Raw genomic sequence first — 13,491 nt, 5'->3', positions numbered from 1 at the left:
GAGTCAGATAATGCAGAGGTGGCGGGGAAGCCCGGTGGTGAGGAGACCACCGCTCCGGAGGCTGCAGGTGTTACCTCCGGGGAGGCAGCGACGACGACGGTTACCGGTGTCAAGAGGCCGGCTCCATCGGGTTCGCCCCCGCTCGTCCGTGCGTTCAAGCTCAAGAAACCCCGTGAGTACCCCCATAATTCTTGTCTAGATTTGTTTCAAATAAATTTTTCTAACACTTTTGCTTGTGCAGGTGTGGATGTTGACGCATTCCAGGGTGGAGTTGGAGCAAGTATTCCCCCGCCAATGACGGTAGGCTCGGTCAGCCTTCCCGAGGCATCGACTCAGGCGTCTACGCCTGCTTCCGCTGGTTCCAGCCTTCCTGAGGCTGTTCCAGCTGAGAAGGTGTCTCCGCCGGCCGTGAGTGCAATTTTTACAGCATCTTTCACGGAGCCGGCGGATACTGTTACTGAGGAGGTGGCGCCAACCATGGCTACCACAGCGGCTGCGACTATACCTGCGCCACCGGCACCGACGGCCGGACCATCAGGTATGCGCCAGGCTTCCCGCCGATCTATGCCACCTTCCCGTCTGCCTGACCTGTTGGATGGATTTCCTTTAGGTTCAGGTTCAGGTGATGGGTTTGGCGGCTATCGGCCTGTTATTGACCCTACAGGTACGTAGGGTTCTTTTTCCTTTGTATATTTTTATCATCTTTTCCTAACTGCCTTTGTTTCTTTTGCAGTGTCGGATTCCAATGAAGTGTATGTTCCAAGATGGAACATACGCCGAGGAACAACCCTTCGCACCCCCGTGGAGTGCGTGGACTGGGCTCGCCACGCCGCTCCTCATGGTGCGTTGGGGGAAGCCATGGCTAGCTACCAAGAGGGTAGGCTAACCAATGAGCTTCGGGTTCTCCAGGCCCGAACGCAGCCCCGCGTCGAGCTGCTTTGTCGTGAAAACGACAAGTTAAAAGCAGCTCGCGCCAAAGATATATCTGAAGCGCGGGCTCTTCGGGAGGAGAACCGGCAGTTGGCCGCTGCCGCAGCCGAGAAGGAGAAGGCATTCAAGGCCCTCGAGGTTGAAGTCCAGGCGCGACTTGAGGCCCGCTCCAAGGCTGCTCAAGCTGTGAATGAACAGCTTCGGCTGGCCAAGGAGACTGCGCGAAACTCAACTGAGAGGGCTGCCAAGGCTGAAGCTGTTGCTGAGCCACTTCGCGAAGAGAATGAGCAGCTTAAATGCAAATTAAAGGCTCTTCAGCATGCTCATGACGCCTTGGCAATGGAAGATGCCAAGAAGCTGCAGGAGATCCTTGACCAGAGGGGGGTGCTTGACCGTACTGAAAGGAAACTCAAAAGCGTCGAAGAAGCTGCCGCCAAGGAAGTTCAACTTGCCAACCTTGATAAAAGCGGAGCCGAACGTGCTTGTAAAGAAAGTCAAGCTACCCTCCAATGGTTGCTTCGAGAAGCGTTGCCTCAGGTATCTTTATCTTTTTCTTTACGCTTTTCGTTCGTAATTAGAAAATGTTCTAACTTGTATTCTTTTGTAGGTTGTGCGTCAGGTCCTCTCAGAGACCTCTTATGACGATGCGATGAGCGCAGCCCTCAACGCTTCTCATGAGGATGGGCAGAAGACTGGCTTCCTGCTTGGTCTAGGGTTCGCTGAGAGAGGCTTTCCGCCCTCCAACTTCCCTTTATTCAATGTTAATACTGAAGCTGCTTATGACCATGCTGTGAACCAGTACGCTGCCTTCCCGCATCCAGTGGTGGAGAAGGTGAATGAAGTTGCTGCTGCTGATGATGGGCTAAACATCCTTAAGGCTTTCCTTGGGCAGCCGCGCTCTGACGGTGCTGGTCCAAGCGGAGGTGGCCCTGAAGCCTGATCCTGAAGATCCCTTCCCACTGCTAGGATAGACTTAGCTTTGTATAGATTTCTTTTAGGCGGGTAGTTACCCGGCCACTGTTGTAATATATCATTAAAATATACGATTGTTATTCCTTTCGCTGGATTCTTTGCTTTATAAACTTATGACTTGCATACTTAGTTTGAATTAGCAATTTTCCAAGTGTTTAGAATAGGAACCTTTGAACGTGGTTGATGATGGGTTAAAGTTTTGCCTCCTCCTTCGTGATTGTGCGGGTAAAACCGTCACTTGCACTTGGTAGGATGGCTAATCTTTACCCTCTATCTGACCTGCGTGTAGGTTTTCCTTTTCGGAATTTCTAAGGCATTAAGTTAAACCTTTGAACGTGGTTGATAATGGACTAAAGTTTTCGCTTCCTCTTTCGTGATTGTGCGGGTGTAACCGTCACTTGCACTTAGTAGGATGGCTTTAACTTTAGACCTATATCTGACCTGCGTGTAGGTTTTTCTTATCCTTTTTTAAGTGTTCATAAGTTAACCTTTTAACGTGGTAGATGGTAAGTTAAGTTTGGCTTCCTTGTATGTGATTGTGCGGGTAAGACCGTCGTTTGCACTTACAAGGATGGCTAAACTTTACCTACATCTGACCTGCGTGTAGGTTTTCCTTAGAACTTTTTTTTTTTTTTTTTTTTTTTTTTTTTTTTTTTTTTTTTTTTTCAAAATTTTGGCGTTGTGTTTATGCGGGTATTGCCGCCTTCCACACGCAACTACTTCTTCCCGTAAGGGAAGTTTCATAGGTTACAAGCTATCAATACATCATGAAAGGAGAATCATTTCCATTAGAAGTGGCTCTAGGCCTTTTCTTTACAAGTTGGAATTGATCTACATATAACATTTGCGTAATTGAGCTCCATTCCATGTTCTAGGGATGGGAGTGCCATCGAGCCTTTCGAGCCGGTACGCGCCCTTTCCCAGAACTTCTTTGATAATGTATGGCCCTTCCCAAATCGGGGCCAACTTTCCTGGGCGTTGTTGGTTCGAAGCCTCGTTGTTACGCAGTATGTAGTCTCCTTCGTTGAAGTTGCAGAGTTTTACCCGCGTGTTGTAGTATTTTTGCATTTGTCGTTTGTAGTTTTCTTCACGCACGGCGGCTAAGTCTCTGCGCTCTTCGGTTAGCATAAGGTCTAACCGTCTTTCCGCATCATTGTCTTCTGGTTGGATTAAGACCCTTGGTGAGGGTAAACCGATTTCGACTGGGATCATGGCTTCAGTGCCATAAGTGAGACTGAACGGGGTTTCTCCCGTACTGGTCTTCTTCAGCGTTCTGTTTGCCCAAAGGACGTGTGGAAGCTCGTCCACCCAACCGGATCTATGTTCCAAGAGTCTTTTCTTTATGCCTTCGACGATGCTCTTATTTGCTCTTTCCACCTCACCGTTACCTTGCGGGTGTGCCACTGAGGTAAAGGTGTGGGTGATTTGAAGTTCTTTCAGCCACTGCTGTAGCTTCTTGTCAGCAAAGTTGGTGCCATTGTCGCTTACCAAATTCTGTGGAAGTCCAAAACGACAAATAATAAATTCCCAAATAAATTTTTTGATATGCTTTGCGGTTGTTTGGGCTAAAGGTTTCGCTTCTATCCATTTGGTGAAGTAGTCAATGGCTACCACTAGGAACTGAACATTCCCAGCTGCTGTTGGGAATGGGCCTGTCACGTCGATGGCCCACTTCTGAAATGGCCACGAGGAAGTGACAGGAACAAGTTCATTTTTCGGGCGATGCGTGTTGGGTGCGTAAAGCTGGCAAGATCTGCATTTTCTGATGTATGCCAACGCGTCCATATGCATCCCCGGCCAAAAGTATCCCGCGTTGTTTAGCTTGGCTACCACAGCGCGGGGGCCTGCGTGTACTCCACAGATGCCTTCGTGAACCTCCCTTAAGAGGTAGTCAGCATCTTGGTTGTCCACGCATCTTAACAATGGGCCAAGAAAGTTACGTCTGTAAAGGGTGTCATTGACCAGTTGATAATTCAGTGCTTTACAGCGTAGTTTTCTTGCCTGTGACTTCGACTCTGGTAACGTTCCTGCTTCAAGGTATTTTATTATTGGGGTCATCCATGTTTCTGTACCGGTTTGGATGACACAAATTTCCTTGTGCGGGACTGATGGTGTTTCGAGGAGTTCCACGCGGATGTCCTTTCCCAAGTGGGTGAAGGCCAGTGATGCAAGCTTGCTTAACGCATCCGCAGATTTGTTTTCGCTGCGCTTGACGTGTATCACTTTACAATCATTAAAATCGCGCATGATGGCTTTGGCTTGGGCAAGGTACAGGGCCATTGTGTCGTTCACAGCCGTGTACGTCCCGTTTATTTGGTTTGCCACTAGCATGGAATCTACGTGGGCTTCCAAATTTTTTACACCCATCTTTCGCGCAATCCTCAATCCGGCCAGGAATGCTTCATATTCAGCTTCGTTATTCGTACTTGGAAAATCCAGCCGAATAGCATAAGTATATTCCTGGCCTGCCGGATTTGTTAATTTTAACCCTGCGCCAGATCCCTCGTTACTAGCTGCTCCATCAGTGTAGAGTCGCCAGACTTCGTCGATTTCGTGTGCTGGGGAGGGTTGAACCTCCTCCTGGCACTCTTTCTCCCGTGAAGCGGGGACTTCTGCAATAAAATCAGCCAGGACCTGACCTTTAATGGCTGGTCTCGGCTTGTATTGAATCGCATATTCTCCCAATTCAATTGCCCATTTGGCTAGACGTCCCGATAACTCGGGTTTGCCTAGAACATTTGAGAGTTTGAAGTTGGTGAGAATAGTGATTGGGTGACCCTGGAAATATCGTCTCAACCTGCGTGAAGCGTGTATAAGTGCCAAGACCAGTTTTTCCAGGGTAGAGTACCGGGTTTCCGCGTCTGCCAGCACGCGGCTAACATAATAGATTGGCATCTGGATGCCTTTTCGTTCTACAAGCATGACTGCCCCGGTTGCTCTATCTGTTGCGGAGAGGTATAGGATTAACTCCTCCCCCGCTTGTGGTGCTGTGAGTGTTGGGAGTTCGATCAGGCGTGATCGAATCTCCTGAAAAGCTGCTTCCGCTTCTGGTGTCCAGCGGAAGTGCGTTTTCTTTAAACAATTTCTTAGCGTTGACACAAAAGGGAACGACCTATCCGCATGGTTTGCCAAAAAGCGGTTAAGCGCGACTAGTCGTCCATTAAGTGTTTGAGCCTGTTTTATGGTGGTAGGTGATTCCATTTTGACAATGGCTTCGACCTTTTCAGGGTTCGCTCTGAAGCCATCTTTAGTAATAATGACCCCTAAGAACTTCCCTTCTTCCACCCCAAATGAACACTTGCTCGGGTTGAGCTTCATGTTTATCTTTCTGAGCGTGTTGAAAGTTTCCTCAATGTCTTTCAACATCGTCTCTGGCTCGGGGCTTTTGATGACCAAATCATCCATATAGACTTCCAAGTTTCTCCCAATTTGGGCGTGAAACTCTTTGTCCATTAGTCGTTGGTACGTGGACCCCGCGTTCTTAAGTCCGAACGGCATCATTTTATAACAAAATGTGCCATCGGGCGTCCGAAAGGCGGTTTTGTCCTGGTCATCCACAGCCATGTGGATTTGATGGTACCCCTTATACGCATCCAAGAAGCATTTAAGGCGAAATGGTGCCACCGAATCCACCTTGAGATCAATTTCTGGCAACGGATAACAATCTTTGGGGCATGCTTTATTCAAATCTTTGAAATCTATGCACATGCGCCATTGTTTGTTATTCTTCGGTACCATTACGGGATTTGCAACCCATGTTTGATATTTGCTAACGCGCACGATGCCCGCATCAAGGAGTTCCTTGACTTGGGTTCTGCACGCGTTGGTTTGCTCGGGCCCCATTACTCTGCGCTTTTGTACGATCGGCGTAACGGCCGGATCGCATTTGAGCTTATGCTCTGCCTTTCCCCGGGGTACACCAGTCATGTCGGCTGGTGTCCACGCGAAGATGTCTGCGTTTCGCTGCAGTAAGCGCTTGAGTAAGGTGCGTGTTGGATCAACAATTGTCGGGCCAATGGTAACGGCCTGATCGGGATATTTCCCATTGAATGCCCACTGTTCAGGTTCAGTGATGGTTTGTTTGGCCATCTTCGGTTTGGGTTTAGAGGAGACAGATGCGATGCATACCTGGGGAATGCCCGTGATCATCGCTACGCCTTCAGTTGTTGGCCATCCCATCATGCCGTGGACTGAGGATACCACGGCGTTGAATCTTGCCATCCCGTCTCTCCCGAATAGGATGTCATACGTATGATGTGGTTTTTTCATCACAACAAAATCCACATCCTCCGTGCGTGAATAATTCCCATCAGTGAGAGTGACGGGGAAAGATAGGATGCCCAAGGGAGTGTTCATGCTGCCGTCAAACCCTTCCATTGAAGCGTAGACCGTCTCCAGGCGTTCCTTGTCTTCATCATCGAGCTTGTCGAAGAACTGCCTGTACATCACTGTCGACGATGCGCCATTGTCAACGAGGGTGCGGGAGGTGATGTAGTGCCCCAGCTGGCTTTTAATGACAATGGGGCCTTCTTTGTTTGGGCCTCCCGGCACTCGCGGGAAGCGCACTTCTGCTTCCTTCCATGCGCATGGTTCGGTCATTGGTCTCTTTCTTCCTCTGACCTTACCATGGACCATGTTGATGCTAATGTCGACGGGCTTCCGTCCGTTACCCCTGTACCTGTTGTCGTTCCTTCCTCCCTTCTTGATAGATGCCACGAGGTGTGCGAGCCTCCCATCCTTGACGAATGTCTCGACGATGTCCCTCAAGGATGTGCACTCCTCAGTGCTATGGCCCTTTGTCCCATGGAAGTCACAAGACTTGCTTTGATCCGCATTGGGTTTCTGTCGGATCACTGGGGCTTTTGGCCATGGCAGTTTTTCCGTGGCAAATATCTCCGTGACGCTCTTGGTGAGTGGCGTCCAACGGTTTTTCCGGTTCAAAGGGTGCGTTTTGTCCCTTCCGCCAACCAGAGGGCGAGAGCTTGAGGGGGCGTCAAAGTTTATCCTTGACTGCCAAATACCTTGCCGCCTCTTTTTGTTTAGCCGGGCGGTTCTCACATTGTTCTCCCTTGTCCTTTGCGTGTAGAGGTTTGTATTCTGGGGGAGATCTCTTCCCAGCTGTTTCTCTGTTTCGGCAAAGCGCTTGGCTGCCGTCATTATGGCATCCCACGTGGATGGCATGCCGTCTTTACCCGTCAGAGTGCGGATGAGTTCTGGGTATTCGGCGCCCTGAATGAAAGCGGCGCGAACGAGGTCTTCACTGATGTTGCCCAGACTCACCTTCTTGGAGTTGAAGCGGGTGATGAAGTCCAGTAAGGATTCATCCTCTTCTCTGACACAGTTGAGGATCGTCCACTGCTCCTCAGTGTGCTTCCTCTGTTGACTAAACTGTTGACTGAACTTGTTCTGGAAGTCTGCCCAGTCATAAATGTGGTGGACCGGTAAACGGTCGAACCATGCTCTGGCTGCTCCTACCAGAGTCATCTGGAACATGTAGCACCACGTGGGTTCCGTCCAGTTACTGACGGTTGCCCCCGCAATGAACCTGTTCAGATGGTCATCTGGGTCGGATAGACCATCGTATGTGCCAATGTTGGACATTTGTTTGGCACTCCTCGGGGCGATTGCCTCTGCAATGTCCCTTGCAAATTTTGACCTTCCTGCGTTTGTAGCAGTAGGTCTAAAGGCCTTGGAGAAGTCACGCTCGCTTTTTTCCGTGACTGGTTGGAATGCTTCCCCAAAATTCCTTTTTGGCTGGGGATCCGTTTCCTTACGCTTCCCTTTCGCCCTATGGCGAGGGTTCGCGTCGGTGTCGGAGTCTTCCCCCTCGCCGTCTGAGTACTCGTACTCACTACTCATGTTGAGGTGCTGGCGAGTACTACCGAATTCCTCAGCTTGTTGGACTGAACGCAAGCGTTCGTCCAACTCAGCCTGAAATTCTCTTTGACGTGCCTCGGCCCATGCCTTCACTTGATCAAGTGTTTGGCGAGGGGCTCGAGTTCGTTTTTCCAGCTGGGCATCAGTGAATCCCAGTGGAATATTTACTCCACTTGCCCCTACATGAGTGACTGGGGTAGTGTTCGTAAAATGTATTTCACTTGCCCCAGCTTGGGTGGCTGGGGTAGTGTTTGTAAACATTGTGTTGCCGGTGTTTACCCCAGTGGCTGGGGTTGTGGTTACCGGAATTTCTCTAGTCATCTTGGAAGTTTTGAAAAACTGGAGAAAGATGTAGTTCTAGCTTTATGCACGGATGGCGCCAATGAAGAAACACTAAGTGACCCCGGGCAGATTATGGGTAATCTGGGGGCTAGGTAATGTTTCCCACGAAGGTAGGTCCAGCAGAGTAATTTGTACTTCAGGGAACCTGCAAAACAGACACCGTAAGCTCGTCACTGAGAAGGGGGGGGTTCCTCCTTGTGACCACCCTCCGGCGTGAGAATCAGTCTATATTGCTCTTTGAATATAAAAGTATATGAATACTATTAGAGCAGTTATCAAGTAAGTTATACGAGATAGTAGATGATCTTACCATTCCAAGATATTGGAGTATTTATAGCCGAAGGTAGGTTTTCTAGAAGGTACAGCCGGCTGAATAGTATTCCTGTTCAACCAACAGTGGATTACGCACAGGCCATACTGGTTGGTGGGTAGGTTACAGCCAACAGTAATAAAGTCGGCTGCACTATTCCACCAACTGTAGACTATGCACGTCCCACTGACTGTGGATTGTACGCAGGCCATGCTGGTTGGTGAATAGGTTACGGCCAACAGTAATACTATTCCACCAACTGTAGGCTGCGCATGCTCCACAGTGAGGGTTGGTGAGTAGGCAGCGGCTAATAGTGACAAACAGTACTAGAGGGTGCTCCTCCTCGCACTGTTGTCGGTGAGCTGTCACCCTGTGATTGGCTCATGGGCTGTTCTGGTCGGATCGTCTGTCGTATCCATACCTTGGTAGGTATGGTACAAAAGATCTTTCAGAATCAGACTGGCTCATTTGGGCGGGATTGTTCCCGCCTTGCTCATGCCTTCACGTGACTGCTGAAGTAGCTAGTGTCTTGTACGTGTAGCCCTGCTGTCTGCGGGTAGCCTTCCCTGATGGCTTGTATCCGCAACTGCGGGAACAGGCGGGGTACTTCACCATTGGGAGGCTTTCCCTGCGTGTACAGGTTGCGTACTGCGCGTAAGATTCTATGAGCATGGTGGGTCCTGCGGGAGCAGATGGCCTTTGCGCAGACGTCCATGTTCAAGGTGAGTCTTGCGGGACCAACTGGTCTGTGCTGGGACCTACCTCTTCAAACTGCTTCCAAATTAAACCCATAATACTTTTCAATTTCACAGCAATCATCAACCAAACCCACATCCATAATCTTCTTCTTCAGGTGAACTCTTAATTTTCAACCCATCTAGGGTTTCCTTTCCTCTTAATTTCAATATCAATATCTGCAATTTACGCGCTTTCAATTGATAATTTGGTCAATTAAAATCTCCAATTGAATTGAATGTTTTCGTTATTCTGCTGTTTGATTGCATTAATTCTGCTTTAATTCAATGTTTACTTATTAATTGCTTATTATTATTCTACAATTGTATTGAAGGTGTTTGTGCATTTGCCTCAAAGAGATCAGTCAAGGTTTTTAGGGAGATACTTTAGTGATACTGTCAATCAAACCGAATTAACCGAACCTAAGACAGGTTAATTTTTTTACTTTTTGAATAACCGATTGCTTTATCCGTAATAATCATCTTCTTCTCATGATATTATGTTCCAATACTTCCAACTTTCTTTGATCATTGTATTGTTGATCTTGGATATTTCATTCCGTTAGTAATATATATTAATTTGTTCCGAGTTTAAATTGCATTTATTCTTTTTAACAGTAGCTTTGACGGTTACCTCTTCACCTGCTAAAACTTATAACTGAGTGCTTGAGTAATCCTTTATGTATATTTTGAAACTAATGTGCATAACCTAATTTTTTATAATGTTTATGGTTTTGATTTCTAATTAAATTTTTAACAAATGTCAACACAAATTTAGTCTGTGTTAAAAGTTTGGGTTTACCGGTAATATAACTGAGCTGAACCAAATTAACTGAACCATGCACACCCCTATTTAGTGACATTTTAATTATGTAATATTTTTAATTTATTATAGCTGCTTAATTACACAGGTGAAAATTGGAATGGAGCTGTCACTATTAAAAGCACTTATCGAAAACATTACCAGTTTTCTTCATCTGTCATGTGAAGATAACAAATGTTGTGAAGTTGTTGAGAAGTATTACATCATGAGTGAACAAGTGCTCAAGTTAATTAAGCCGGTACTCGAGTCTATTGTCCATGCTGATGTGGCTTCGGATGAGCCGTTACAAAAGGAATTTGCAGGAATGAGTCAATCTGTTGATGAACTTAAGGAGTTTCTTGAAGATTCTGATCCATTAATGAGCAAAGTTTACTTTGTATGTTCCAAGAATTTGAACTTTTTTGTTTCGTAATGATACTTTGCGTTTATTTTTTACTCGTTTTTGTTATTTTCAGGTTTTAAAAGCCGAAACATTGGTTACAAAAGTTCAAACCCATGGTCTAGGCATCCTTGACCTGCTGCAATCATGTGAAGGACTACCTGATGAACTGAGTTCAGCATCACTCGATGTACATTTATAACTTCTAGTAAAAACTTTTGAAATCAACTAGAATACTTTTTTTTATACATGTAACATACTAACATAAATGATTGCAGCATTGCATACAGAAAATTAAACAAATAGGACATGAAAAACCATCAGCAATTATCTCAAAAGCTATAAAAGATCAAGTGGAGGGTAATGAACCGAGCCCAGATATCAGGTCAGAAATAGCTGATTTGCTTAGCTTAAGGTCAAATCAAGAACTTTTAATCGAGTTAGTTGCCCTTGAAACCTTAAAGGAGAATGCTGAACAGTTGGAAAACACTAGGGATGCGGAGTATATTGAGGAAATGATTAATCTTGTGACTCACATGCATGAATGCTTTCATGAAATGAAACAATCACAGAGCTCCAACACCGTACCGATACCGCCCGACTTTTGTTGCCCGTTATCACTTGAACTCATGACCGACCCTGTAATTGTGTCGTCTGGACAAACGTATGAACGGGAGTATATTCGTAAGTGGATTGATCTTGGTCTTACTGTTTGCCCTAAAACAATGCAAACCCTTGTTCACACTAATCTTATTCCTAATTACACGGTTAAGGCGCTAATTGCAAGTTGGTGTGAGTCCAATAATATTAACCTGCCCGACCCTGTGAAGCCTGTGATCCATCGGGAAGAAGATTCTCTGGTGAATCATGTCCATTCGTCTTCAGAAGAGTCCATGCCTGAGTTGGAAAATGAGAGTGATGAACTAACTGAATCTCCGCTAAGAAAAGAATTTTCAGGTGGGCCTTCCGCCATGTCACCGACAAGAAACGAATCTTCAACTGGCGCTGGAGTAGATGACAGGCCAAATGAAGAGTCGTCACCACAGGCGGCAACGGGAAACACTAGTGATGCATCAGGTGAGGTGGCGGCAGAGCCTCAGCCCGTTGTCACCGGTATGAGTGCCGCCACACAACCGGACCCGCATGAATACTCATCACGGTTCAGAAATCGACCACGAAATCAGATATGGCGGAGACCCTCTGAACGGTTCGGGCCGAGAATCATTTCTTCGGTTCCCGAACCCCGGCCCGAGCTCGGTGAAATTGAAATCAAGGTAAAACAACTGATTGATGACTTGAGTAGCACGTCACTTGAATCAATAAAAAATGCTACTTTTGAACTCAGGTTACTTGCGAGAAACGATAAAGATATTCGAAACGTGATAGCAAACAATGGAGCCATCGACTTATTAATTGGCCTACTCTACTCACCCAACCAAAACATCCAAGAAAATGCTGTTACCGCCCTTTTAAACTTATCAATAAACGATATAAACAAAACCACAATCGGCAATTCCAACGCGATCGAACCGTTAATTCACGTACTTGAAACCGGGAGTTCAGAAGCTAAAGAAAATTCCGCCGCCACACTTTTCAGCCTTTCAGTAATTGAAGAAAACAAAATAAAAATCGGGAGATCGGGAGCAATCGGGCCATTGGTTGATCTACTAGGAAACGGGACCCCAAGGGGGAAGAAAGATGCAGCCACGGCCCTGTTTAACCTATCAACGTTTCATGAAAACAAGGCCCGGATTGTGCAGGCAGGCGCGGTTAGGTTTCTTGTAGAGTTAATGGACCCTGCAGCCGGGTTGGTTGATAAGGCGGTTGCGGTTTTATCAAATCTGGCTACAATTCCCGAGGGTCGGGCTAGGATTGGTCAGGAGGGTGGGATACCAATGCTTGTTGAAGTGGTGGAATTGGGTTCGGCCCGAGGGAAGGAGAATGCTGCTGCAGCACTTCTACAGTTGTGTACAAATAGTAACCGGTTTTGTAATATGGTGCTTCATGAAGGAGCCATCCCGCCATTGGCGGCTTTGTCACATACGGGTACCCCGAGAGCCAGAGAAAAGGTGTGTTTTATGTTATATTCGGGTAGTTTTGGATATAAATTTATATTTTATTTAACATGAAGTTGGGTTGTTTGCAGGCGCAATCGCTGCTTAGTTTCTTTAGAAACCAAAGGCATGGAAATGGTGGGAGGAGATGAGAAAAATGGGTTGGGTTTTTTTTTTCTGAAGGTAAGTTTTGTATACTAGTGTAAATTTAGGATACATGATTTTTTGAGGTTAGTGTCTCATGAATATTGTGATTTTTTTAAAAAAAGTTTATACCTGTTTTTTTGTTTTCTGTGTATGTATGTTGTAGTTTTGTGATTGCTTTTTGATATTGATATTTGTTCTCTGTTCATCACTTGCCATTTTCTTTGTGATTATGTAACTTATAATAAGGATATTTGCCATGACCATTGTCTCGTTAGTTGGTCACCCAGTGTCACATATTCAGTGCCTTAATTGTTACAACATTAAATAAAAGGATAACTATTTTCAATTGTAATAGTAGAAGGGTAGCTAGTTGTCAGTTGGAAGAGTTGAGGGACTCAAAATGGATATGTGAGGCTTCCTTGCCTTCTATCTCAGTTCTCAAGTTCTCAACTCTCTCAATTTATATTTTACATTCTCAAACATTGGTATCATAGCGTATAAATATTATCTCAACATCAATCAAAATTTAAGTTTGAATTATAATCCTACTCCTAAGTTTTAATGGTGGTCCATTGGATATACAACTTCAAAGTAATGATTAGCTAGTTATATAAAATAAATTTAACTGTAAATTATAATTATAATAATGATGATTATGTTAATTACTTAATTATAGATCCAACCTTTTAAACAAAAAAAGGATATTAAATATGCTCATACACAATTTATTTTGGGAATATTCTGAAAATAGTCCAAATGAAAACAGAGATTCTGAAAATAGGCCAAATGAAGTGAGAGGTTTTGAAAATAGTCCTTGAAAATGGCATATTCCAGAAATAGTCCATCGAAATCAATCGGAGCCGATAGAATTCAAAAAAACCCGATGGTTTTCCTGGTCCAATAAAACGCTTCCAAGTGTCCCA

The 13,491-nt window shown here is 45.7% G+C and overlaps 1 protein-coding gene across 1 annotated transcript; it reads left to right on the top strand.

Moving 5' to 3' along the window:
* Positions 1-10,079: 10,079 nt before the first annotated feature.
* LOC143540371 (U-box domain-containing protein 4-like) lies at positions 10,080-12,731 on the top strand. The gene is made up of 4 exons (XM_077033455.1): positions 10,080-10,364; positions 10,444-10,557; positions 10,646-12,436; positions 12,514-12,731. Exons 1-4 carry the CDS (start codon positions 10,089-10,091, stop codon positions 12,571-12,573), a joined length of 2,241 nt encoding a protein of 746 aa, XP_076889570.1. The 5' UTR covers positions 10,080-10,088; the 3' UTR covers positions 12,574-12,731.
* Positions 12,732-13,491: the final 760 nt, after the last annotated feature.

Source organism: Bidens hawaiensis, unplaced genomic scaffold, assembly GCF_021521415.1.
Source record: "Bidens hawaiensis isolate Kalapana, Puna unplaced genomic scaffold, B.hawaiensis_p1.1 tig00012229_1, whole genome shotgun sequence".
Lineage (NCBI taxonomy): Eukaryota > Viridiplantae > Streptophyta > Magnoliopsida > Asterales > Asteraceae > Bidens > Bidens hawaiensis.
This window is presented reverse-complemented; position numbering and strand designations above follow the sequence as displayed.

What these genes read in the sequence shown, in the direction of transcription:
- LOC143540371 (XM_077033455.1), top strand. Translation starts at nt 10,089, where the DNA reads ATGGAGCTGTCACTATTAAAAGCACTTATCGAAAACATTACCAGTTTT. An exon ending in TGAGTTCAGCATCACTCGAT is followed by an intron (nt 10,558 to 10,645) that starts GTACATTTATAA and finishes AAATGATTGCAG; the next exon opens with CATTGCATACAGAAAATTAA. An exon ending in CCCCGAGAGCCAGAGAAAAG is followed by an intron (nt 12,437 to 12,513) that starts GTGTGTTTTATG and finishes GGTTGTTTGCAG; the next exon opens with GCGCAATCGCTGCTTAGTTT.